Raw genomic sequence first — 25,150 nt, 5'->3', positions numbered from 1 at the left:
TGGCACCATGTCCAGTCGGTCAATTCTGGCTGTCCACTTGATCTAGAGCTGTGAGACTCTTGGAAGCATCCTTTCTGTGATTCAGTTTTCTCAGCTGTGAAGTGGGAACATCTGGGGTTCACGTAAGACGAGAGCATTACAGAGTTGACCCTGAGAAGGGGCCCCACTAGGCCCCCTCAGTCAATGCATGAGGCAGAGAGAGCAGAGCTCCAAGGGAGAAGGGGCAGGACCAGTGGGGAGGGGCTGGCTGGTCCCTTCACTGCCTCTGACACCCGCCTTGGCTCCCTGGGTAGGACTTTGCTGTGTTTCCTTGAATAAGAGCACAGCTGGAAGGGCCTGGCCTCCCCTTCCCAGTGGGCAGGTTATCAAGCAGCATCAGAACACCCACTGCAGGGTGGGTGGGCTGTCACAGATGCAGGATTGAGGCCGAGGTATACAGCTGCTGCAGCATCCAGGCATCGCAGGGTGGGCATGCAGGGGATGGCGCTGACTCATGCATAAGCTCACCTGTGCCCTGCCCGCCTCACCTGTGTCTCCACCTGTGCTCCCTCCTACCTCACCTGTAGCTCACCGACCCTGCGTACCTTACCTGTGCCCCACCACCTCACTTGGACTCTGCTCACCTCACCTCGGCCTTGTCATTCCTCACCGGAGCCCGACCCCCACCTCACCCACGACCAGTCATCCCATTTCTGGCTCTCACAATGGCCCTCTCAGCCTCCAGGTGGGTGCCCTGCAAGTCTGCCCACAACTGGGCAATGACAGACATCCCTGCAGGGTACCTTGTGGATGTTAGAGAGAGGGGGGTCCCAAGGGACTGGATACCCCTCAGTCATCACTCCCTAAGTCCCTCAGCTCTCTCCCAAGGCCCTCAAACTCTGGTCCAAATAGACCTTCCTGTTGACTTTGTGAGTGCCCAGCACCCCACGATCCCGTAGCTAAGCCTGGCTCCACTTGCTCCAGGGGCAAACGGTCCTATCTACCCCACTAGCATGAGCAGGGACGCAGCAGTTGTCCAGGCATGGCACCTTGTCTGAGGCCTCGCCATCTGATGCCGCCGCATCCTGGGGCACCCACAGGGGTGTGACTTGCACCCTGCAGGCCTGTATGGGGGTCCAGGCCCCGATGACTGGCTGTGCCCCTGTTACCCTCATTCTCCATCCAACCACCAGCAGGCCCACTGTGCCGAGACCCTGCCCCAAGGCTCTGTCCACCTGTTGGCTGCCAGCATTTATTTATTTATGCAGATAAGCACAGTCCACCACCCACCAGGGGAGGCAGGCACAAATCTCGGGGCCCCACACAATGCCGGTGTGGTCCCCCTGTAGTTTTGCAGCATGGTTATTTAGGAACCTACCACTCGCCCCCTTGGGCGTCTCCAAATGGAGTGGCAAACTACAAGGCAGCACGATGCTGTGCCCAGTCGCTGGGAGAGGGAAGAGAAGAGAGGTGGAGTCCAGGGGCCAGTTATGGTTCAGCTCGCATGGATGTAGGTGGTGTAGATGGTAGGCAATCATTGGGAGGGGTGGCATGACTGCAGACATCCACCAGGTGTCCCTGGGCACCACCCATGAGCTCCTTCTGTCTTCTGGCACAGGTGACTGCTCATGGCCCGCTCAGAGTTTACTTGACAGTCACCCCACGCCCTACTCTGGGCCACACGACTGGGCCTGCAGGCAGAAGCCCAGGTCTTTGAGAGACATGCTGGATGACCTAGGCAGTTGGCTGCCCTTGTCTGGGCCTCATCTTTCTCCTCTCTGACATGGAGGAACGCTCCAGAGCCAAGTGCTGTGTGGCCTGTTCTCTTCATGCCCATGTGTGGCCTTGACACCACCTCTCAGAAGAGCATAGGCCCTGCCGTGGTGGCTGTACAGTTAGGAGACATGGCAGAGACTCAGCTCATGGGGCAGCTGGGGCCTGGGGCTGCTGGGCCCCCAGGCTGGCCTGGGATGAACGCCCGCGGGCTGCTGAGCTGAGAGCCTCCAGCCACTGCTGCTGCAGCTCGGGAGATGGGGCGCTTAGGTACAAAGACTGCTGGGCCTGCTGCAGCTGCCACACGTGCCTGGCATCCAGTCTCTCTGCAGGGTCCAGCACACTCACCCTGCAGCCGGAGAGGGGGATGGCATGGAGCAGCTGGCCATCCTGCTGAAAAGTAGAGGAGCGTCAGCACCCTAGCCTCTGGAGTCCTGGCGTCACTAAATACCACCTCCCACAAGTGGGCAGCAGAAGGGTGATTCTGGACAGTCGGGGAAACAGGCCCTAGGGTCACGTGAGCCACCCTCCAAGTGAAGTTGGTCCCAGGCAGCATGGCCCAGGCCCATATAGGCACGGGCCTGAGGTTCTGGTTGCCGGGGCAGGGTGAACGCCCACCCCCAGCGCGGCCCCGTGGCCAGAGCACACACCTGGCTGCCTCTGTGGAGGCGCAGCACCAACTCCAGGGAGTCCGACTCAGAGATGGCGGCCCACACCTTGCTCCATGCTGTGCCGCCATCTGACACCTGCAGGGGGCCGCAGAGCAGGCCGGGTGGGGGCTCCGCAGCGACTGGCTTCTGGGAACGCAGAGGACAAGTCAAGTGAGTCGCACTTGTAAGAGCTACCCTCCTGCGGCAGCATCAGGGCCAAGGCTCTGCGGGGAGAGAGGCAGGAGGGGAAGACAGGCCTAGGCCCACCTGACTTTGCCCAGGGTCACTGCAAGGCCACTTGGGGTTGGGCTGGACCCTCTAGGGAGTGAGACCACAGAAAGGTCAAAGACAGAAATAAAGACAGAGTAGGAAACACTGGAACTGCAGGAAACCAGAATGTGGTGGCTTTTGGTGATTTATCTGTACACACACACACATAAGTATACCCCTCACACATAACACCACACATATACCACACACATACACCCATACCACCCCCCAATACCCACACATGCCTCACACACCACACACACACATACACATTCATTCACATATACATCATACATCACACACACCCTTCTCTCTCTTCTGACGTGTTTAGAGTAGTCATAGACACAACCCCTAGGTCATCAGAAAATCCCTCAGACACACCTGATAAAACTGGTTCCTGCTTGGACCTGGGACACGAGTCTCCCAGACACAGTATTTAAAATGCATGGATGAGAAAGCCAAGGGAGCTGTGCAAGGGACCCCTCTCTCCTCTGTCGAGATAATACTACGCTCAGTTCTAATACACTGATGCACTTAACTTCTCAGACATACAGAGAGACCCTAACTGGGGCTCCAACCAGAGTCCTGGCCCACCTGGGTAACCTTCCCTAGAACCTTTGGGAAGGGAAATGAACATTATAAATAGCTTCCCAGAAGATCCCAATGTGCAGCTGGCCTTGAGAATCACGGACTATGTTATGTGGAGAGAATGGAAAATGCACTTTTTTGGAAAGCCATATTCTCTTTTTTTCCAGCTCTCCTGTTATCTCATCAAATAGGGACAGTGCCCTTCAAGGAGAGCCTGGAGGGCAGCAGCCAGCTCCAGAGAATAGGAGGTGAGAAGGGAACAGGTGTCCTCACTGCCCTTGCCACCCTGATGGGTCAAGGTGGGAGCAACATCTCACTTCAGCAGGGCCTCCAGGCCTTCAATGAGGATGACCATGAGTGAAGATGAAATTTGTTCCCATCTGCTGTGGGCTGAACTGTTTGCCCTTAAACCCATATGTTGAAGCCCTAAGTACCACCGCTGCCCCCACCCCCAACATACACACAGTGAGACTGTGTTTGGAGATGAGGCCTCTAAGGAGGTAATTAAGTTAAAATGAGGTTATATGTATGGGCTCCAATCCAATATGACCAGTGTCCTCATAAGTAGAGATTAGGATACCCATAGAGAGAAGACCATGTGAAGACGCAGAGAGAATAAGTCCATTGACAAACCAAGGAGAGAGACCTCAATTGAAACCAGCTTGCTGATCCCTTGATTTCAGAATTCCAGCCTTAAGGACTATGATGAAATAAGTTTCTGTTGTTTAAGCTGCCCAGCCTGTGGTATTTGTTACACAGCCTGAGCTGACTAATGCACCATCTAACTGCAGGGTGCAAATGATTCCCAAGCTCTCAACCATGACTAGATCCTATGAAGCCCAACATGCACACAGGAGATATTCGGCATTCAGTTGCTAGCCGCCTGCAGTGGCCTATGGATCCAACTGAGCCTCATCAGTCCTGGTCCCAGGGAAGCCAACAGCTCTGGGAGCACCATCTGTCAAGGCTTCTGGGGCCTTGTGTCTGGAAGGCTCACCAGACCCAGCCCACCCACCTCTGTGCTCTGCTTGGGCTCCAGGAGCTCCTCAAGGCTGGGGCTCAAGTGGGCCACTGGCTGGGTCAGGAAACACTCTCTGCAGACACGGCTCTGCCTGCCATTCTCAGCCTTGAACTCAGAGCACTTCCCACAGATGACCTGCAAGACAAGGGCACCTGTGACCCTACCACCCAGGGACAGAAGACTGTCCAGAAGGAGGCTGGAAGGGCCACAATGACCAAGAGAGATGTGACATCATGTGGAGGGGAAGGGCTTGCCCATGAGCCAGGGGGATCAGGAGCCTTGTCCAGCAGGCAGAGACTCCAAGGCTGGACCCCTTTGGGCCTCCAGGCCCTGCCTTCTTGCTCGGAGGGTCCAGAATCCAGGGGGTCTGTGCGCATGGAAAGAAGATTGGGAGGAGGAATGAAGCACATGGAGGTCCCAACAGTTGGCCTCCTCCCACCTGGACTCACCGCCCCACACAGCTTGCAGTGGTGTCTCCTTTTGGTGATGGAGTTGAAGGTCTCACCACAGCCGCTGCAGCCCTGCTTCTCCTTGTCACGTCTGGTCTTAGAGGACCCTCTCCTGGGCTCAGACTGTTGGAGGCAAACCGCTGCAGTCAGCTTCCCAGCACGTGTGGAGCGGCAGCTGTGTGACACACAGGCAACGCACATGCGGGGCAAGAAAGCTGGACGTGCGGAAGGGAGTCAAGCAGGAGCCACGCTGGCCACGGCCTCCCGTTCAGCCTCGCCCCCCAGGAGCTGCCCTGCTATCACACAGAGTGAAATTCCAAGGGGATGAGGAACTCTATGCTTGGAATGACTTGGCCCTCCACAAAGGTCAGTGACGTAACCTGCTGTGTCTGCAGAGATAACAACCGGAACCCACACCGGAGGAAATGGTGGCTGCTCTGCACCAAAGTCCAGACGCCGAGGACCCGAGTGTCTGCACCCAGCATCCGGCCAGGTGGCCCTTGCTTCCACACTCTTATCCTTCCTTGGGCCCCAGGGCATGGTGCCTGCAGTTGCCCACCCAACACGTGTGACAGCGCTCTCCTGGGGTGGAGGAGCAGGGTCAGGGGGCTGGACTCCCCTCTCTGTCTCCTCTGATGCTGCCTGAATTTCCCCCAAAGGAGGGCACTGATGAGTCTTTTCAGCAAGAGAAGAGAAACAACAGGAAGTCATGAAACATAATGTGGTGTGTGTTCAGAGAGGTCAAAAGATCTTTAAGACAAGTCACAAGAACACACTATAAAATACTTCTACTTTTGTTTTGTTTTCTTGTACGTATAAACAAGCTGTTTTGTGTAAGGTTTCTCAAAAAGATTTATGAGAACCACATCAAAGTCCTTGGAGCCAAGAGGAATTGGGAGTGGCAGGCAGCAGTGGGAGAGAGGTTTTCATTTTCTTCTATCACTTTGCTTTTTTCTTAAAAGTATTTATTCCTTTTATGGTAAGCATATATTTGCAATTTAAAAAAAAATCTGATGCAATTTAAAACTAAGGAACAGGTACATAAATCATGCATGGGAGATAGATGTCAAGGTGACATATTGGAAGATTAAAGGTGTTGAGTTCTATAGCTAAGGGAAACAAGCAAATAGCAAAATAACATACAGTAGCATATGATGTTTATACCAAAAAGGATGCATGCATGAAAAAAAGACTGGAAGGAAGCACACCCTCATGATCCTATTGGCTGTTTGGGGTAGTGTTACTCTTATCTGCCTCTCTTATCTGGATTGTCTCAATTGTTCACCAGAACAGCTTGTGAAAGAAGAAGAAAACCAAAAAACATATAGAAAGCAAATCAGTCACTCACTGACCAGCACCCCCAACACCCCCACCCCCCACCTCACACTCCCATCGAGGACTATGTCCCCTCTGCACTATGAACAGAAGTTTGAGAGCTGGTGTGGTCTGCTCTGGCCACCTACCCCCTGGCCATAGTGACATCAATTGTGTCTAGGACCCCAGCCCCATCTGATGCAATGGCTTGGGAGGTGAGTGGGAGGCAGGCAGGAGTGAGGGTGGGAGTGGGCACTGGCCAGGCAGTGAGGCTGGGATGGGGGCTCAGAAGTGTCATCTGATTAGGTTTCCCCATCTCATTAGCAGTAGTGCAAGTTAGGGGATAACTCCCAGGCCCCTGCCCTGCCCCTCATCAGCCGTGAGGCCCTGCATGAGTCACTTTTCCTCTCCAAGCCTGGTTCCTCATCTGTAAAGTGGAGTAAGGAACACAGCACAAAGCTGAAGTTCCTCCAGACTGGTGAGGCGGGGCTTGCTGGCCGTTATTTCTACTTCGGTGTGTCCAAAACTTCTATAATAAAAATCTGAACAAAATAAGCTAGAGATACGTTTAATATAAACTCTGCAAGTTTAAGGAGAAAGAGAGGCACTGGTTGGGGGTGAGGAGACAGAAAGGAGGGGCTTGTGCTGAATTGTGTCCCCCAAAAGTCACAGTTTGCAGTTCTAACCCCCAGCACCTTGGAATGTGACTGTAATTGGAGAGAGGGCCTTTAAAGAGGTGATTAACGTAAAATGAGGTCACTTGGGTGGGACTTAATCCAACATAACTGGTGTCCTTATAAGAAGAGGCGATTAGGACATGGACATGCTCAGGGGGAAGACTATGTGAAGATGGCTATCTATATGCCAAAGAGAGATGCCTGTAGACAAGAAAAGAACGAAGAGTGTCACTCATCATCCAGTTACATAAGGTCTAGACACAACCACTGCAGTCATGATAGTGTGGCCAGAATGAAAATACAAGAGGAGACATTCTGTGTGCTGGAGAAACAGGCCCCAAGATAGACACACATCTCAGAAAGAATTTCAAAGACCCCAGATTCTTGTATCCTCCCATGCACAGAAAAACACCAAAAGTGTTAACTTGAGATATGTGCTTTATGATTAGCAGTCATCTTTTACTAAGATGGCCGTCTGACTACATGTATGTCCTAGCCAAGAAAAATCCATTCATATCCTGGCTCCTCCCACCGCCGCCCCCCACCCTTAGAATCAGTTTCTCAGGGCTATCTGCTGGGCTACAGTCCTCAGTAAGACCCTGAATAAAACTTAAATTCAACTCTTAAGTTGTACATTTTTCTTTAAGTCGACAGGCCTCAGGAGAAACCAGCCCTGCCAACACCTTGATCCTGGATTTGCGGCCTTCAGAACTGTGAGAGAGTAAGTGTCTGTGGTACTTTGTTAAGCAGCCAGAACACAGGCCTATATTCCCCAGCTCTGCTGCTCATAATCCCCACTGTGGGCCCCACCACTGTGAGGCCAGCTCCGGCCACCTGGTACTAGGAGCCCTGAGACAGCTGGTGCCTCTGAGGGTGATAGGAACACTTATTCTGCCCAAGACCTCCCCCTTCTCCTCCATCTCATGACCCCTGGCCGCATGGACACTGGGTTTAAGATGTCCCCCTCTCAGTTTATTCCATGCAACTCAGGACCTCAGAGTTCTGTGGGTGGAGAACAGGCAGCACAGACCCAACAAGCAACACTGACGCTCCCCACAGCCACACGTCTCACCCAGGGCCACCCTGCCATCCGACACAGGCTGCCAGCCACACTGTAACCCTGAGACACACCTGTCTGCCCCGCTCAGGGTTCCTTCCTTGGAGACCATCTCCAGAACTGCTGGGGCTCAGACAAGAGGAGAGAAGCGAGGGGCCATCCACGGGTCTGCAGCAGCCCCAGCAGCCCCAGCCCTCCACCAGCCTTCATGGTGACCCTGTCATTCCCATTTTCCAGGTGAGAACACCAAGGGCACTTGGGATGGGAGTGGTCAGAGGTAGGGGGGCTGGATCCACTGGCTTGCCTTCAAGCTCTGACGTGGGCCACAGAACCTCAGCTCTCCAGACCCTGAGAACAGTGCTGCACAATTGCAGAGAATATCAGGGGACCAAAGGGGCTTCTAGGGTATCCCTGAGGGCCAGGGGGTAGGCAGGGGGCTGGAGGGCCAGGGCTGGCCCACAAGATGGAGGAGAGGCTGTAGTGGACCAGGGGTGTGTGGCCAAGAGCTTGGCCTGTGAAGGTCACCAGGACAGCCGGGACCCTGTCCTGGCCAGAGGGACAGAGGGCAGTTCCCAGAGCAGGGCATCTTGGGGCTGGGGCAACCCTCCTGGCTTCCTTTGTCAGGCAGCAGCTCAGTGCTCAGACAGGGTTCCAGCTAGGTACCAGCTCCCTCTGTGCTGAGGACTATAAGCCACCGTGGCCCACCACTGATGCACTACCCCACGCAGTTCCTGACACTGAAAGTTGGTGACCAGGTGGCTGGGGTGAGCCCACCTCCGTTGTTGGGGACAGGTCTTCTTGGCCAACCATACTTCCTGTTTGGATGAGGATACAGAATAGGCCAACAAAAGGGAGAGGCTTAGATTTTCTCTCTGGGTGTGGAGACATTGGAAAAGCTGGGCCAAGTCTAACCCGGGAGGTGTGGAACCGTGGCTTTCTCCAGTAACAGCCAAGTGACTCCACCCGCAGCACTCCAAACACGCAAGCGTGGGCCTGGGAGGAGGTATGTGCCAGGGCCTGTTTCACTAAGCGTTTTCTCTTCAGCAGATTCACTTACAAAGCAGGGAAGCAGGAGGAAAATTCAGGTTAAGAAGTGGGTCCCAAACAGTGGTCCTGACAACCAGCCCCGGAAGATAGAGCCACACAGTTATCATCTGTCCTGAAGGGTGTGGACATAGGCCTACGTCTTAGGCCCTGCCTGGTGATGCCCAGCCCCTCTTCCTCCTGGGGGCAGCTCTGTTTAAGGGTCCTGGAGGGTGGGTTGTACTAAATTTGTGCATGCTGAGGAGAGGGTGGTAGGGAGGGGTCCCTGTGTGGTCATGGTGGGTCGGGGGCCCTGGGAGGCCTTTTGGACTCTGACATTTCTGTGCTTCTGTGAAGAGAAGTGTAATTTTTACAGAACAGGGAAGTCTCTGGATTCTGCAAGACCCCCTTGCAAAACTTCCTGGTTTAGCTTCTCTTAGGAAAGACAACTTGTACAAATTGTGTGTCTGAGGACAACACCAGGAAAGCAAACCAGCACACCAAGAGTGAGGTCACATTTCCTCTCCAAAAGCTTATATCTGGCATGTTGTAGCAAAGATCACTCTTTCTAGTGTCAGAATTAAAACCCACTTTGGGGTGCTTTCCACAAATATCCACTGAGTACGTCTTGGACTCACCTTATATGGCAGGAGCTTCACTGAGTTGCCCTGGGTCCACTACAATCTTTGCTCACCGGAGACACAAATGAGAAAAACCATGGCCAGGCCACATGAGCCAGAGCCAGAGCTATGAGTCTGAACCTGAACTGTGATCTCACACATCTGCGAGTCAGCGATGCTGCAGAGCCCTGAGAAGGCTGAGCCCCCAGGTGGGAGAAATAGGGGCGGCCTGCTCATCTACTGACTATTGCTGTCACTGCCCAGCAGGTCTGCAGCCTGGCCTGGACACAACCCTGGACTGGGCTGAGGCCCTGACCCTCAGGGGCTCTCAGTTTCCTTCTCACCTAGAAAAGGAGTTGGATGACCAATCAGAGGGGCACCCAAGTAGCCAACAGGCACCTAACATAGTTTCTCCCTCTTTTTCCTATCCAGGAGAAGGTAAGGGTGGAGGGTGAGGAATTGCCCAAGGCCTCAAGTCAGGACCCACTCCCAGGTTAAAACATTAAACATGTGACCTTCAGGTCCTTCCAGCTAGAACATTCTCCAGTGGGCACTGTCTGCCCTGTGTGCCAGCCACACCTCCTGCTTCTCTCTGCCTGCCTTGGCACTGGATCCTCCTCAGCCCCGCCTCCCTGACCATGCAGCCTGCAGCCATTCCACCTCTGCTTGCATCCCAGGGCTGAGGCCTGCTATGGACTCGCCCAGCAAAGAATGGGGGTTGCTCATGGCTCTTGAGGCCTTGTAGCCCACCCCAGGCTAAGGGTCAGATAGCAGAGGGCCCTGCATGGGATCCAGCTCAGCTCCCCTGTGAAGGCAGAGAGAGGCAGTGCTTTATGCAAAGGGCCAGCACGGAGGTTGTCAGAGACCCCTGGCCAAGGGACCCAGGGGCTAACTGGAAAATTGCAGAGGCCCTATCTGTCATTTCTCTCTGGTCAGCTGCACAGAGGAAGCCTGAATGTGCGGATTTCTTTTCATGACGTGCCTAGACGTTCCTGAAAGGAGCCCAGTAGCACAGTGCAAGCCTTACATGTATAGTTTTGTGATTCATAAAGCTGATAATGGGCTGCTTCATGAGGGAAACACTTGTCAGTGATCCTGGGGTCAGCCGTGAAGGCCTCACAGATGAGATCTTGGGGTAGAGCGGACATAATTGAGGCATTCTGCACAGAGGGGGCAGCAGGTACACAGGCCCTGGGACATGGCTAAGTGAGGGGGACCAGGGCCTGGTCGGGGAGGGTGGGCTGGAAAGAAGGCAAGGCGAGACAGGGTCATGATGCAGGAAGCCTCTCAGGGAGTTTGAAGGGCTGTGATAAGACCATCTCTCCCCAAAGGACCATGTGACTTTTAGATTTCCTGACTTTGAGTTCAAGCAAATTAGCACAGGCTGCTTTTGACCCCCCACTGCATACTTTGTGGCAGCAGTATCACTCAAATAAGGGGGTTCCTTCCTCTCAATTGGTCCCTGAACCCCATCATGCTCTAGAAAAGCTATATCTTTCCCTCAGAGCCCAAGAACTTCTCAGGGTTTTCCCAGTGCCTGCAATCCAAGATATGTCAGGTCAAGGGTCATGTGTGACCTGGAAAAGCCTCTGCTCTTATAACAGAGCTGGGCAGACACTGGTGCATCTGTTCTGGGGCCTCATCAGAGGCTCAATGCTATCAATGCATGGATGTTGTGGGAGGATGAGACTAGTTTTCTTACTAAAAATCTAAGTCAGGATAGGAACACTTACTTCCCATGACAAGCTAGGCAGCTGTCCCTCCCTCTGCTGCTATCCCAGGAAAAGTCCAGTCACACCACAAAGTTTGGAGTCAAAGGCTAGGTCTCCTCACCTGTCAAGCCCATTTCTGCTTCCTAAAATGAGTTGTCCTTCACAACCACCAACCCAGGATGGCAGTAATGACCAGCAGGGTGGCCCTTGTAGTCAGAAAAGAAGGAGCTGTAGAAGTTGGTGCTAAATTCAGGCAGACTTTGCTGTCCGACTGGGTTGCACGTGCCCCCAAGGGAATGGTCCTGATAAGGGTATGAGAAAGAGAAGTGGGGGAGAGAAGGAGAGGCAGGCATGGTGGAGAGAATATGGGGGCAGTACCGACCCACCCACGGGAGATGTTCCTTTCTAGGCGCAAATACCCTGTTAGGTGTCAGGCTGGGCCTCAGGCCCCCACTCATTCTTTTGAGCCTGGAAAACTGAGGAATAGGGCCAGGTGGGGCTAGTGGTAAAGAATCTGCCTGGAGATGCTAGTTCGATCCCTGGGTTGGGAAGGTCCCCTGGAGAAGGAAATGGCCACCCACTCCAGTATTCTTGCCTGGAAAATCCTATGGACAGAGGAGCCTGGCAGGCTACAGTCCAAAGGGTCACAAAGAGCTGGACACGACTGAGCATGCACACACAAGGGCAAAGCGAGGGTGCCCAGGAGAATGCCCTCCCAGGATGCAGGGTACAGCACCTCCCTGGTAGTCTAGGGTTATAACTGTCATCAGACTTCATGATGATTAGGCCCCGTGGTTAATAATGACGCTCCCCTGTACTGCATACTCACTGCATGCAAGGCACTCCCGTTTGCCCTCCTGCTTAATCTCCCAACCAACAGAGTGGGCGGGACTCAGGCATAGTCCCATGGCCTGGCCCTGTCAGAGTGGGGACAAGGACACAGGCTGTCCCTGGACACACCATCCTTGCCCACACTGATTGAGCATCCTGAAGGCCAGGCACCACCTTGATGCACATTCATCCAGGGCTATTCTATTCATGGTAGAGAGCACAAGTCTTCAGAAGATCTTAGCTGTAACCTCCACCCACCCCAAAAAATGGACATTTGGGTCCCAGCAGGCTTACCCCAGCCCTCTCCCGACAGGCCCCAGAGGCCATCACTGTAAGGACCCAGGTCCCATGGAGTGGAGGGAAGGCTTACCCCTAAGGACTCACCCTCAGGTCACCCTGGTCTGACCCCAACTTCCACCTCCCACCCATGCCAATAGCTGAGGGGGTCACTCACCCCTGAAGCTCCCCCTCCACTGTTGGCTGGCACTGCGGGCACCTCGGAGCTGGGGCTTATCGTCTGGAAGGGACAGAGACAGCTGGCATGGGCAGAGGTTCCACGGCCACATGCTGACATCCAGTGTAATGTTGGAATACCACCATTTCTTCCGTCTGATCACAGGGTCAGGAGAAAGACTGTCGGGGCCTAGTGTTTGCTGTGATTTTTGACAATCAGCCCCTCCCTGGCCTGGCTGAGGACTGAAGGCGTCCCAGAAGAGTTATCATTTCCCAGCTGGGGGTGGGGGAAGGTGGGCAGGTATGAAGCTTCTCAAGGCCCATTGGGCCTGGCTGGCTACATCACACCACGTGAGGTGGCCCTGGGTTCTAGCTCCTTCCTCAGGCATCCATGGAGAGCTCAGTGCCCTGCCTTCTATGGTCAGGCTCTGCCTCCACATCGACTTTAATAGCAGGTACAGGGTGGGGCAGGGGCATCCTGTTTTCAGGTCACCTCTGTTCAAGCTAGGAGACAGTGCTTTTCCTGCCTGGGGATGAAACAAAGTTTTCTTCCAAAATAGTCCAGAAAGCAGACAAAATGGAGATTTGATGCAAATATTAAGTGGATAACGAGGTGGCCTGTGGGCCACAGGGAGGACCAACCAGGCCTGGTGTCTGGGACTCAGAGCTGTTGAGCCAGTCTGGGCTGGGCATCAGGGATGTCTCTGAGGACTCTCACCATGAAGTCATGTTTGGTTGTGCCCACACAGAGGGGATGGCCAAGGCCTAAGGTCACCTATCTGGCCATGGGCAGGGATCCTGCTTCCCTGCTCCCCCCAGGCCTGGGGACCACTCCCCATTGGGAGGAAGCCACGCTTGCTGATATGATCACAGCCCCTAGAGCACGTGAGAGGACAGCGGATCACGTAGCAGCTTCATCCAGCCCTGTCCTTCCCTCCCTCCGTTCTGAGTGCTGACCACACCTGCGGGGAGCAGGGGTCCCCACATGGATGCTCAGTAAAGGTGGGCACGAGGAGAGTGTGGGGACCAGCTTCCCTCCCTGATACCAGTCCTTGTGGAAAGGGCCTAGGTCACCCAACAGGTGCTGGCTCTCACAGGGGGTTCTGGAGTGAGGGGGGAATTCTCATCCTGGCTGAAGGAGACACTGAAGGCCTTGAAAGTCTGGCTGTTCTGCTTGTGTTTCTCAATGGTGGCTTGAATGACCTGAAACAAAACCACAAAGAACAAGGGCCCTCAGAGAGCACTCCAGGAAGGTCAGGACAGGGTCCTCCGGTCATTGCCTTTTCCTCTGACCAACAGCCTCACATTTCGGCAAAAGTCCCCACTATAAGATGAGAAAACAAGGCCCAGGGATGTGACCAGTGACTGACCAGGTCCCCACTCCAGTTCCCATGGATCCCAGTGCCACCCCACATGCAGTGGCTCCAAGCCAAAAGCAGACACTCTCTGGGAACATTTTATATGGATTTGAAGCCGTGTTTCCATTTCCTGCAATAGCATTATTACCATCTAGTATCTGTTTGAATTTCCTTTTTCTCTCCTCACTCAGATTTCTCTTCTATGAATTTTGTGAGCCACACTTCACTAGTGGTTAGTGTTTGGCCTGGTGGTGGTCTGCCAACCCCACTCACTGCCTTGGTCTTCACACTGCCTTGGCCCTCCTGACCTATGTCCCCACCATGGCCAGCTCAGAGCTGAGCCTGCTCTGGCTGCCCCATGATGCTGCCTGGCCTGTCACTGGAAGCACAGACTCCGTCCTAGAAGTCAAACTGCTCATTCCACACAATGCATCGCTCCTGCCAGCCATGGAGAGAAAGGTGACACAGACCCGCCTTCAAACTGCCAGCCAGTAGAGATTTTCCCCAGGGTGAAGGCACCTCCCTGCATTCCCACTTCCAGGCCTTTACGTTTGTTTACTGAGGAGGAGCCCCAAATAAGAGAATGGAATCAAAGTTTTGTGGAGTTGGAAGGTACTTAGAAGCTTGGTCAATCCATCACTTCAAGGTGGACAGATGGGTGGGCAACACCTGAAGGGCCACAGGGCCATCCCATCCCTTGTTCCAGAATGAAATGACTATGTTGCTCAAGAATTTGGTCATTTGGTGACTTTAAAACTTTAGGAGCGTTACCTGAATCCATTCTTTCTTCTCCTCTTCCGTCCTATAAAAGCCAAAACAGTATTTTATTAATTTTGTCTTGAAAGTGAAAGTGAAGTCACTCAGTCATGTCCAACTCTTTGCGACCCCATGGGCTGTAGCCTACCAGGCTCCTCCATCCATGGGATTTTCCAGGCAAGAATACTGGAGTGGGTTGCCATTTCCTTCTCCAGGGGAGCTTCCTGACTCAGGGATTGAACCCCGGTCTCCCACATTGTAGGCAGACACTTTACCATCTGAGCCACCAGGGAAGTCCTAATTTTGTCTTAGATACTGAGTATAAACCATCCGACTCCTCTCAGCTCTGTAGCAAATGCCTGAGCTGCTCACTGCCTGGAAGTACAAGTCAAGGTTTGGAAGAGTGGCCCCACAGGCTCTGGGACAATGAAGCCAGTATCACCAGATGCAGTCAGGTTGAGTGTGGCCAAGCGGAGCTAGGTATGGCCATGTGGGTTCAGGACGGTTCAGGTGTGCCCAGACGAAGTCAGGTGTGACTATATACGTGGTTAAGCTTGGTATGCAGAGCCCTCTGCAGTGGATGTAAATCAACACCTCCCTGGGCCACAGTGGGTCATAGATGGGCTCTCCCATGTACTGCTGCAAGTCAGAGAGAGCCTGCCACCATCTTACAAGGGAGTGTGACAACAGCCACCAAAATTTAAAGTGGATGTGCTACCCTTTGGCCAGCAATTCCACTTTAAGAATCTGTCAGATGTACATAACTAGACATCTGTACAAAGCTTGGTTCATGGACATTGCTTGCAGCATCATTTGCAACAACAAGACCCCAGAGGAGCCTAGATGCCCATCAGTGAGAACCAGCCAGTGACCATATTGGAAAATTATCCTACTTTAGAAAATGGTGATCACATATGGAATGATTTCTGATAAATTAAGTGAAAAAAGCAAGATGCAGAACAGACTAGACAGAAAATAGTCATCTGTGGTTAAAAAAATAGATACATGTATGTATGTATGGGGACAAAAATTCCAGAAGGATGCGTCAGAGATGGTTAAAAATGTCTGCTGGGGGTGGGGAACAGGAGGTGGGCAGAGGCCTAATTTTCACTGACTTCCCCTTAGTACTGTTAACATTTTAAACCACAAATAAGCCAGTTAAATGAATAAATAAAAACACATCAAAAGATTATCCAGTTTAGAAAAGGAAGCCATCTGCTAAAATTTCAGGTCAAACACATTCCCACAGCAGCAGACTCCGAGGCAGCTAATCCTACCGAGTTTGTAGCTCCAGGGACCTTTTCTTTCCAGTTATGATGAATGTGTGGGCTGCACCTGACTTGACAATATCCTGCACCTAAAGGAACACAACCAAGGACAAAGCAAAAACAAAAACATGTGTCACTTAGCAGGTCCTGGACTGTGGACTCACACTGTCACTCAGACTTGGAGGGTTTTCCCTGAGAAGGGGGCAGAGGTGACCCAGTGGGTCTGCACGGAAGGTGTCCAGCTTAGGGTCATGGTTGCTGTGGGTGACTGTATGAGTCAGTCCACAGGGGAGGGTGGACCACTGACCTGCTGAGGCAGGGCTACGACCACTCATCCACTGTTCTTGGAACTGTGCCGGCCAAATGTGTCTGTTCTCGGGGTTTCCCAGGACCCCAAGAACCACAAAGGTAACCCCAGACACTCCTGACACACAGGATGGAAATCTTAGAAGAGCCAGGAGGATCCCCACTTCTCTGCAGGGGTTTCTGAGGCCCCATGGGCAGGTACCTTGGATCCAGGGGCATCTGCAACAAGGAGCCATCCTTCATCCCCTAGACCCCTCATTCCCTCAGCCCTTGGCTAGATGTGGCCCACAGGCAGGCCACTATCAGAAAGGATTTTTTTTTTTTTTTTGTATCATTAGCAAATCTTTACTTTTCAGAATAACTAAGTACTTTGCTTTAGCCAGCATTTTTGGAGTGCCTGTTAATTCAAAGTGCTCCCGCACAGGAGAAGGGGCACTGATTCCAGCTCCAGTAGCCCCATAGCATAAGACACAGATGGACTCAAGGAAGAGGGCCAGCAAGGACAACAGGCTGTCTGGATTTGGGGTCTAGATGTCAGCAGAACCTCATTCAGGTTCCAGATTGGTGCAGGAGTGGAGGGAGCATAGGACCAAGGACCAAAGAACAGACAGGATGGGCATCCCATCTGTATTCACCTCAAGCTTCACTTAGAGTCTGTAAAGGGGGCCCTGAGTGCTGGGGACAGGCGACAGCCTGGTCCTGCCATGGCCCTTCAGCCCAATACGAAGCCTACACGTGCGGGCAGGTAGGCCAAGCGGAGAGGCCAGGATCCTGCCCACTCAGTCCAGGATGCCAGGACAAGGAGCCCTCAGAGATGTTCCGGCATGCCTGAATCAGGACAGAAGCAAGGCTCAGAGAAGCAGGCAGATGACCAGTTGCACAGCGGTGAGTGGCTAGAGCCCTGTGTCCCTACACCTGCTCGGTGCTCTCCCAGGAGAACAGATTGCGTGGGAGGGGCTCACCTACCTGGAGGCCGGAAATGTCCATCTTCTCCCGGACACTGAACTTCTGGCCCATAAGCCGCAGTTTGGGCACACAGTAAAGGATCATGCTGTTAAACTGCGATAGGGACGGGCAGGCAGGCGATGAAGGGCGTCTGACCCCAGAGAGGAGCACCCTAGGGAGGAGGTGGGGCGTGGCCCTGGCGGTGGTGGACAGGGCTGGGTGGGGCTGGGATGGGTGTGGGCGTGGCGAGGGCATGCTAGGAGGCGGGCTGGGGGTGTGGCTTAGCGGCTGGGCGTGGCTTTGCCGCTGGTTGGGTCTGGGCTGAGTGAGGGTGTGGCTGAGTGACCCGGTGGGCCAGGACTGCATCTGGGCTGGGTGAGGCGCGGCAGGGTTGTGGCTCTGCAACTGGGTTGGGCAGGAGTAGGCAGGGCTGGTGTGATTGGATGGGGGCTCACCAGGAAGAGGTGGCGGTCCTGGGTGGTGCCATTCTTGGCGGACAGCTTCTGGATGTGGCCCTCCTTGATCAGCTCGTTCGCAGGGTTGACGATGTCTTCCTCCCCACCCAGTCTCTCGTACACCTCCAAAAGCTTGTGCATTTTCTCCTAAGAGAGACACGGGGCTCAGGCAGCTGCACAACCACAGGGACTGGAGGCCTGCCAGGGCTGGGGACCCAGAGATGAATGGAACCCTGCCCTGCAAGTGTGGACCAGAACCAAGCTGAAACCATGAGCATGTGTACAACCGGATGTGAGGGAAAACACGAGTGACACTCAAGTTGGGCACTGAATAGAAGTTCACCTCGCATGTTAATAATAACTATTCAATTATAACAGCAGCTAGCACCATTGCTATGTGCCCTGCCCTGTTCTACACATAGTGTATTTAATACACATGGTGTATTTAACCTAATTCTCGCACGGGTTCTATGAGGCAGATCCCATTATTATCCTCAACCTGTAGACAGAGAAACTGAGACACAGAGAAATTAAGTTGCTGGAGGTGCTTCAGCTAGAGAACTGGGACTGGCTCTCTTGGCCTCCACACTGCATGCCAGTGCCTTCTATGGGGAGGCAGTGAAGGCCTTTGGGTCAGAGGAGATATGCTGGGCCCCTCTTGTGTTTTAGCCTTACTGGGTTTCCTGCTCCACCCTCAGATGGCCCAGGGCCATGATAAGACCAGACCTCTGCCTATCCTCAGGTCATCTCCCTCTGGCCTCAAGACTGGGTTGTGTGGTCATATGATCAACCAGCTCCCCTGGGGTATGAGGGGAGAGGATAGGCAGTTCATTGTTCCAGCTCTGGGGTGAGAGGCGCCTAAGCCAGGAATGAAGGAATGAACACAGCAAAAGGCAGAGCTGAGCCTAAGGACCCTTAACCCAGCAACAAGGAGAGTGGATCCACCATGCTACAGCAGCCACTGCCCTTGGATCTGACCAGTCTTAGCCCGCATGCCCCGGAAGCTGGCTGGTTTAGTTGGCCCTTCTGTCTCCGGTGTGGAAACAGGTGGTAGATATGGGCACGGAAGCAGAAAGGGGACCCTAGCATAGAGAATAAGGAGGAGCAGACAAGGCAGGCATGCAGATGGCATGTTGGAGAGCTTGTGTGTGTACCTGGGAGGAAATGGCAGGTCAGGAAGGTTCTGAACAGGGAGTGACAAAATAAGCAACCCAGAGAAGGCTCTGGGCAGAGAAAGGTGGATCAGAGTCCAGGGAGATGGGAGGTGGGGAGGGTGCAGTGGTGATCCAAGATGAGATTATGGATAGATAGGTGGACACATGAAGAGACTCCTATGAGCACACACTGATAAACCATCCCCTGCACCTGAGAAGGGCCCCCAGATTGTCACAGAGGCCTCATCAGACTTGGAGTGAGAACTGACACATGGTGAATGTGTTATAGTGTGACAGGAGTCCATCCCATGCCCCTCAGAGGTAGGCCCACAGCGGCTCCTGCAAAGGTCCATGGGCTCTATGTGACCTCATGACCTTGGAGTTCCATGAAGCAGCTCTTTCTCCTCCGTTAGATTTAGTATTGGGGAGAGAAAGACAAGAAATTAGATTTAAAAGGATCTAGAGTGAAATGTTGCCTGGTTTGGTTGCTGTGGGTACCCCCAAAGCAGACCCAATCCTGGGGAAAGTCAGGTAGGAGGACATAGGACATGGATCACACGTAACAAGATCTGCCCCAAAACAGGCTGCCCATCTCTCATTTCTCGCTGTTGAGAGATGTGTGGTCAAAGAAATATTTTCCTTTCTTTCTCATCTCAAAAAACAGCAGTGCCCATGTGAAAGTAAATAGGTCCCAGGACTGAGGGAACCAGGGCTGGCTAGAGACTGTGGCAGGCTGGAGAGCCTGCTTACTGAGAGGATATCTCACCTCATCCCAGGTTGAAGTGTGGCCCTGGGGCTTTCAGAGTTTTCCAGTAAAGCCAAGAATTTGGATTCTCCTGTGAAGTGCCCTGATCTAAAATTCTGGGTAAGGACTTAGAAATTCTTACACCATGTCCAGGCAGTGTGCAGGCCAAACAAGGGCTGTGATGAAACAATGCCAGCTGGGTCAAAAGGTGTTGGTGTGAGCTAGGAGGCCTCCCCATCTGCAGACCCCATTGCTCAGAGGTGTTAGATCAACAAGAGGACACCTTTGGGCTATACTTGGAGATGGGGCCTTTGGTAGGTGATTAAGTTTAGATGAGGTCATGGTCATGGGGTGGGGAGGGGATCATGATGAGATTAGAGCCCTAATAAGAGAGACACCAGAGAACTTGGTCTTTCTTTTTGCCATGTGAGGACAGGGAGAAGGTGGCTGTCTACAAGCCAGGAATCAAATCCATCGGCACCTTGATCTTGGACTTCCAGCCTCCAGAATGGTTAGAGTAAATGTACACTGTTTAAGCTGTCTAGTCTACAATACTTTGTTATAGCAGCCCCAGCTGACAGAGCTTGAATGAATGAATGAACAATCAAATGAGTGATGCTAACACTGAGAGCTAACATTGGACTGTACCAGGTCTTGTTCTGAGCACTTTATGTAGAGTGATTTGATCCCCACGATCCCCAATGAGACAAGTTTTGTCAGTGACTTCATTTTACAGGTGGGGAAACTGAGGCACAGGGTACTGTATAACTTACTAGCAATCATCAAGCTAGTAAGGGGCAGGCCTGTATAGCTCTCAGCAGAGCCTCTGTCTTCCTGGGGGCAGGTGGGTGAGTGTGCATACTGATGATGCTTCGCCCACCCTGTGCTTGCCCTGCCCTAAACTGCTGGTTCCTCAGGCATCTTCTGGGAATGCCCACACTCACCATTTTCCGAATGGCAGCGTTGGAGTGGTTGGCAGCTGTGGAGATGAGCTCCAAGGACCCTGCGGAAAGATGACAGAATCTAGCTACAGGGCACCTGGTGGCTCCGCACAGGTCCTTACCCCATGAGGCTGAGTGCCAGACTCTGCCCTGCTCCTGTCCTTTCCCATGGGTGCTCATGAGAACTGGCCCAGGGTGGGGCACTGCAAGCTTGCAGACATGTCCCATTTGCTGGGGGTCTGCCAAGGCTGGTGTCCCATTCCCCTGTGTAGATCCTGCCCCATGCTGCCCACCAGCTTCTGCCCATGCACCAGGCGCAGCCTTGCCAGCTCCACAAGGTCCTCCATGAGCCCTAAGCTCTGCCAGCACTTAGCAGTTCCTTCCACAAGAATATCATCCTCTCCTCACACTGCAATGGGGGCAGGGGAGGTTTTTCCCTTCCACTCACTCAGTCACTTCCTGTTTAGGGGTCAGCTGGAACTCTTTCCTTCTCTCTGTCTCTGTCTCTCTGTCTCTGTCTCTCTGTCTCTATCTTTCTGTCTGTCTGTCTCTCTCGTTGTGGGTTTTCAGCAGGAGCCCCAACTCCCACCACCCAGGCCAGCTCACTCTCTGCATCCTTCCAGTCTGGGGCGTCCTCTGGGAGCCTCTTCAGATAGTCCTTGAGCAGCAGCTCGTAGCGGGGGACCCTCTGCACGGGCTCCAGCATGTGATGCTGCAGTGTCAGGTTTCCGCACATCTCCTGCTTCTGTGGGGTAGATAGAGGAGGTGTGGGGCACCCATGGGCAGGCATGTGGCTCCCAGGCACACCCCACACTTCCAGCTTTTGCAGCCCCCAGAAGGCTGCCTGGAGTACCCACAATCGACTGACCGCAGGCCGCATCTTACACAGAGGAAACTGAGGCTTGGAGAGGTTGAACAATGGAGCGAGGAGCTGCACCCCAGGCAGGCCTGCTCTAGACCCAGTGCTGGCACTTTTATATACATCCTCCTTGGAGACTGTTCTGTGCGGACAGCTGGGAGGGCCCAGCTGTAAGTGAGCGGGTGAGGGTGTAGGGGTTGCAGGTAAAAGGGGAGAAAGGAGCACTCGGAGTCAGAGCTATCCTCTCTGGGGAGAGAGGGGGATGCTGAGAGATGCAGGCAGATCCAGGACTCTATACTAAGAAATCATGAGTGATTTGATTACAGTGGGATCTGGGGAAAACCCAGAAGATTATCAAGGGGCCACCCCAGATCTGAACGTGTTCTTCAAAGCCTTAGCACAGAGGGCTCAGTGCCCATTGACTCTCCAGGGTACAGTGAGGAGTGTAGGTGCACATATACATGTGTATGTACACATGTGCACATATGTTACATATGTGCATATATGCACGTGGGTGCAGGTGGCTCATACTTGAAATATTTTTAAAAGAATCACTTTATTTAAAATTGGTGAATGTGGCCAATTAAAACCCTCAAATTTTGTATGGAAAACAAAATCATAAAGTTAAAAAATAAAACATCAATGGGGAAAAATAATTTGCAACACATTTGACAGTTAACAGCTGACATTCTTAACATGTAAAATCTACATGAATTAGTAAGAAAAAGACCAACAGGGCAGTAGACAACAGCAACCAGAGCTGTGAACAGTCTGTTTGCAGAAAAAGAGAAAGAAAAGATTGATGCAACATTTTCCTAAGTGTTTGCACCAGCCACTGAGGGATGCTCTGGAGGGAGACTGGCATTTGGATCCTGGTCCTATTGAATAATAGTTTGTGATGACACGGTCACACAAACTTTTTGAGCCACCGTTTCCTCTTCCATGAAATGAAAATGATGGTTTGTCTCTTGGAGTTATTTTAAAGATCAAAGCATTAATAGAGCATCTGGACACATCCCACAGTTTTACTGATTTCCTCCATGTTGAAACACAAATCCATCACTGTGCCCATGAAGCCGAGGCGGGGCCACCTACCTGGATGCTTTGGACAATGTCTTTAAACACCAGGGAGCGCTGGGTCCAGGTGCTCACCAGCTCCACGGCCCGGTCGAAGTTCTTGACGTATTCACCGTACATCTTGAGGAACGGGGCCAGTTTCTGCAGGATATCTCCAAGCCGGGGGTTCACATCCCTGCACCCGGGAATGAGATCATCACACACACAGCTCCCGTGAAGGGCCAGGGTGGGACAGGGACTTCACAGGGAGCCATGGGACAATGGCCTGACTCCCAAGTCTGTGTGATGGTGGGCAAACTGGTCACCCTCTCTAAGCCCTACTTTCCTCTCCTATATCACATGGGATGGAAAATAGTGTGTTGCCTACAGGATCAGGTGAAGTACTTCAACAGTGCAGTCACAGAACCGTTGCTCAAAACCAGGAGCTGTTAGTAATAGTGGAACCACTTGATGAGCCAGTTATAGAAGAGAACCAAGAAAACCCCATTATACTTCTATATGAGCAACGATTAGAAACAATAGGATGATCTAATTCTGGCAATATCATGGGAAAGCAGCACTGTAATAATGAATGGTTTGGACAAGGATTTAGAAATAAATTTAAAGGAACCAAAAATATATTAATATATTAGACTTTAGAACTGTGGGGGATTTATCCTAAAGAAATAATCCAAAACAACAAAAAAAAAGGCACAGGCAAAAAGTCATCCTCTGCAGCATTACTAGGAATGGGCTTTAAAGGCAGAGGGGAAGCCCCTGGACTCTTGCACCATTATTACACAAGGAGTGTCTGTGTTCTGACAGTCTCTTCAGGGCCTTGAGGGGTAAAGTCATTTCTAGCAGGTGTGCACTGCATATCCAGCCCTGAGCTTTAACCTCATGGCCTTGTACACAGTATAACCTGCTCTGCAAGTGGAGCATGTCCTTCTAAATATTTACAAATTGACCTGGATGCTTGCTGAGCCTTGCAGGTGCAGGGACACCCCCCAATCAAGCCCCTGGCCTCTGGCCTCTATGTTCTCTCTGACCTGGCTCTAGTTTAGAGAATGGACTCTTGGGAACACCACAGGCCTTGCAGCTGAGCTGTCCATCTGCTACAAATAAATGGAAGCAGCAAGAGGGACAGAGGGACAGCCCTCTGGGGACACTCATGAGAGAGAAAAACATCTTATTTTTTAAAGCAGAGGTGCAGTATACACTAGGAGGGAAAATAAACCCATAAGCATGGTCTATTCACTGGTGTTTGCAGACATCAAATCTCACTTAAATTCCACAAAGCCCTGGTTTGGTGGTTTTAGTTGTTAAGTCATGTCTGACTCTTGTGACCCCATGGACTGTAGCCCACCAGGCTTCTCTGTCCATGGGATTTCCCAGACAAGAATACTGGAGTGTTTTGCCAATTCCTTCTCCAGGGGATCTTTCTGACCTATTAATCAAATCCACATCTCATGCACTGCAGTCTCCTGAATTGCAGGCAGATTTTTCACTGTCTGAGCCACCAGGGAAGCCCAGACAATTCTATTTACAGTAGCACCTGCTCAATGTGCTCAGTCACATCTGACTCTTTTGTGACCCTGTGGACTATAGCCTGCCAGGCTCCTCTCTCCATGGAATTCTCAAGGCAAGAATACTGGAGTGGGTAGCCAATCCCTTCTCCAGGGGACCTTCCCGACCCAGGGATTGACCCCGAGCCTCCTGCACTGCAGGCAAATTCTTTACAGCTGAGCCATCAGGGAAGTCCTGAAGGGAATGGCAAGCCACTCCAGGATTCTTGCCTGGGGAATTCCATGGACAGAGAAGCCTGGTGGGCTTACAGACCATGGGTTTGCAAACAGCTGGACACAACTGGGCAACCAACAAAGCCCTGAGCAGGTATTAAATTCTCTTACATAGCTCAGTCGGTAAAAATCTGCCTGCAATGCAGAAGACCCGGGTTCAGTTCCTGGGTTGGGAGTATCCCCTGGAGAAGGAAATGGCAATCCACTCCAGTATTCTTGCCTGGAAAATCCCATGGATAGAGGAGCCTGGTGGGCTACAGTCCAAGAGTCGGACATGACTCAGCGACTAAACCACCACCACCAATTTGCAGATGAAGAAGCTAAGACACTGAGAGGCCCTGGGGTCAGGGTTGGCTCAGGACCCTGCAAAAGAGAGCCTAGGACCCTAGGAGACAGGTTTCCCAGGTAGCTCCTGGTTTGGGGGCATGCAAACCCCAGATTTAAAGGGAATATACAACAAAACACTGCAACAGGATCACCATGACCTTCAACCTCCAAAGGCACAGGAACCAAACTCCTGGGGAAATGTCAGCCCCTCCACTCTCCCAGGCACCCTGAGTTGCACTTACCACTCATTCGTGATCCGCGCCTGCAGCTCAGGCAGGAGGAAATGCCCATGGAAGCGATAGATGGAGGAGATGTTAGAGAAGATGCCTGTGGTGACTTCTGAAGGGATCCCTGCTTCTGTCAGCCGGGTGCAGAAAACCTAGGCATGGAGAAGCCCTTGCAGTGGTCACTAAATGTGGGTCACTGCAAATGGTTACAAGCATGCTTCTGCTACAGACATGGGAGCTTAGGAGAGGCTGCCATTGCCTTATGTTTTCTTAATGAAACTTCTGCTTCATCAAACTGCCTTAAAGAACCTTATGGTCTTAAAGCAAGCTTACTGATGGCCAAGGACTGGGAGTGAGGCAGGGACAGTCCCCTCTAGACTGAGACAGACCATCTTTCTTCCATCTGCCTTTCATGGGAAATGGATGGTCCGGATTTCCTTTCTCTGTTTTGTGAGCTACAAACAGAAGCAGCACCTGCCAAAGCCTGGTTTCTATTGGAGTTTTACTTCCTGTGCTCATAAACCCCATGTTGCCAGG

General features: G+C 52.4%; 1 protein-coding gene and 1 long non-coding RNA gene across 7 annotated transcripts in view; one reads left to right on the top strand and one right to left on the bottom strand.

The window, feature by feature from the left end:
• Nucleotides 1–14,094, top strand: part of LOC122431746 — a 31,320-nt gene extending 17,226 nt beyond the window's left edge. The window contains exons 2-4 of one of the 2 annotated variants that reach the window (XR_006266617.1): nucleotides 7,369–7,442; nucleotides 7,870–8,015; nucleotides 13,967–14,094. This is a non-coding gene — a long non-coding RNA (uncharacterized LOC122431746). Of the gene's footprint in view, nucleotides 1–7,368; nucleotides 7,443–7,869; nucleotides 8,016–8,825; nucleotides 8,955–13,966 lie in introns of those variants that run through there. The other variant, XR_006266616.1, reaches the window with a different exon arrangement.
• FGD3 (FYVE, RhoGEF and PH domain containing 3) overlaps nucleotides 1,218–25,150 on the bottom strand; it is a 61,912-nt gene continuing 37,979 nt past the window's right edge. For 3 of the 5 annotated variants that reach the window (XM_043453171.1, XM_043453169.1, XM_043453168.1), the window contains 14 exons: nucleotides 24,629–24,765; nucleotides 22,300–22,456; nucleotides 20,952–21,090; nucleotides 20,349–20,407; nucleotides 17,506–17,652; nucleotides 17,072–17,164; nucleotides 15,809–15,888; nucleotides 14,547–14,577; nucleotides 13,513–13,620; nucleotides 12,419–12,481; nucleotides 4,731–4,853; nucleotides 4,276–4,416; nucleotides 2,403–2,549; nucleotides 1,218–2,145 (listed from right to left, as the gene is read on the bottom strand). In XM_043453171.1, coding sequence (XP_043309106.1) covers nucleotides 1,900–2,145; nucleotides 2,403–2,549; nucleotides 4,276–4,416; nucleotides 4,731–4,853; nucleotides 12,419–12,481; nucleotides 13,513–13,620; nucleotides 14,547–14,577; nucleotides 15,809–15,888; nucleotides 17,072–17,164; nucleotides 17,506–17,652; nucleotides 20,349–20,407; nucleotides 20,952–21,090; nucleotides 22,300–22,456; nucleotides 24,629–24,765 — 1,671 coding nt within the window. In that variant the 3' untranslated portion in view covers nucleotides 1,218–1,899. Of the gene's footprint in view, nucleotides 2,146–2,402; nucleotides 2,550–4,275; nucleotides 4,417–4,730; nucleotides 4,854–12,418; nucleotides 12,482–13,512; nucleotides 13,626–14,546; nucleotides 14,578–15,808; nucleotides 15,889–17,071; nucleotides 17,165–17,505; nucleotides 17,653–20,348; nucleotides 20,408–20,951; nucleotides 21,091–22,299; nucleotides 22,457–24,628; nucleotides 24,766–25,150 lie in introns of all 5 variants that reach the window. The other 2 variants (XM_043453172.1, XM_043453173.1) reach the window with 2 other exon arrangements.

Source organism: Cervus canadensis, chromosome 30 (genome assembly GCF_019320065.1).
Source record: "Cervus canadensis isolate Bull #8, Minnesota chromosome 30, ASM1932006v1, whole genome shotgun sequence".
Taxonomy (NCBI): domain Eukaryota; kingdom Metazoa; phylum Chordata; class Mammalia; order Artiodactyla; family Cervidae; genus Cervus; species Cervus canadensis.
This window is presented reverse-complemented; position numbering and strand designations above follow the sequence as displayed.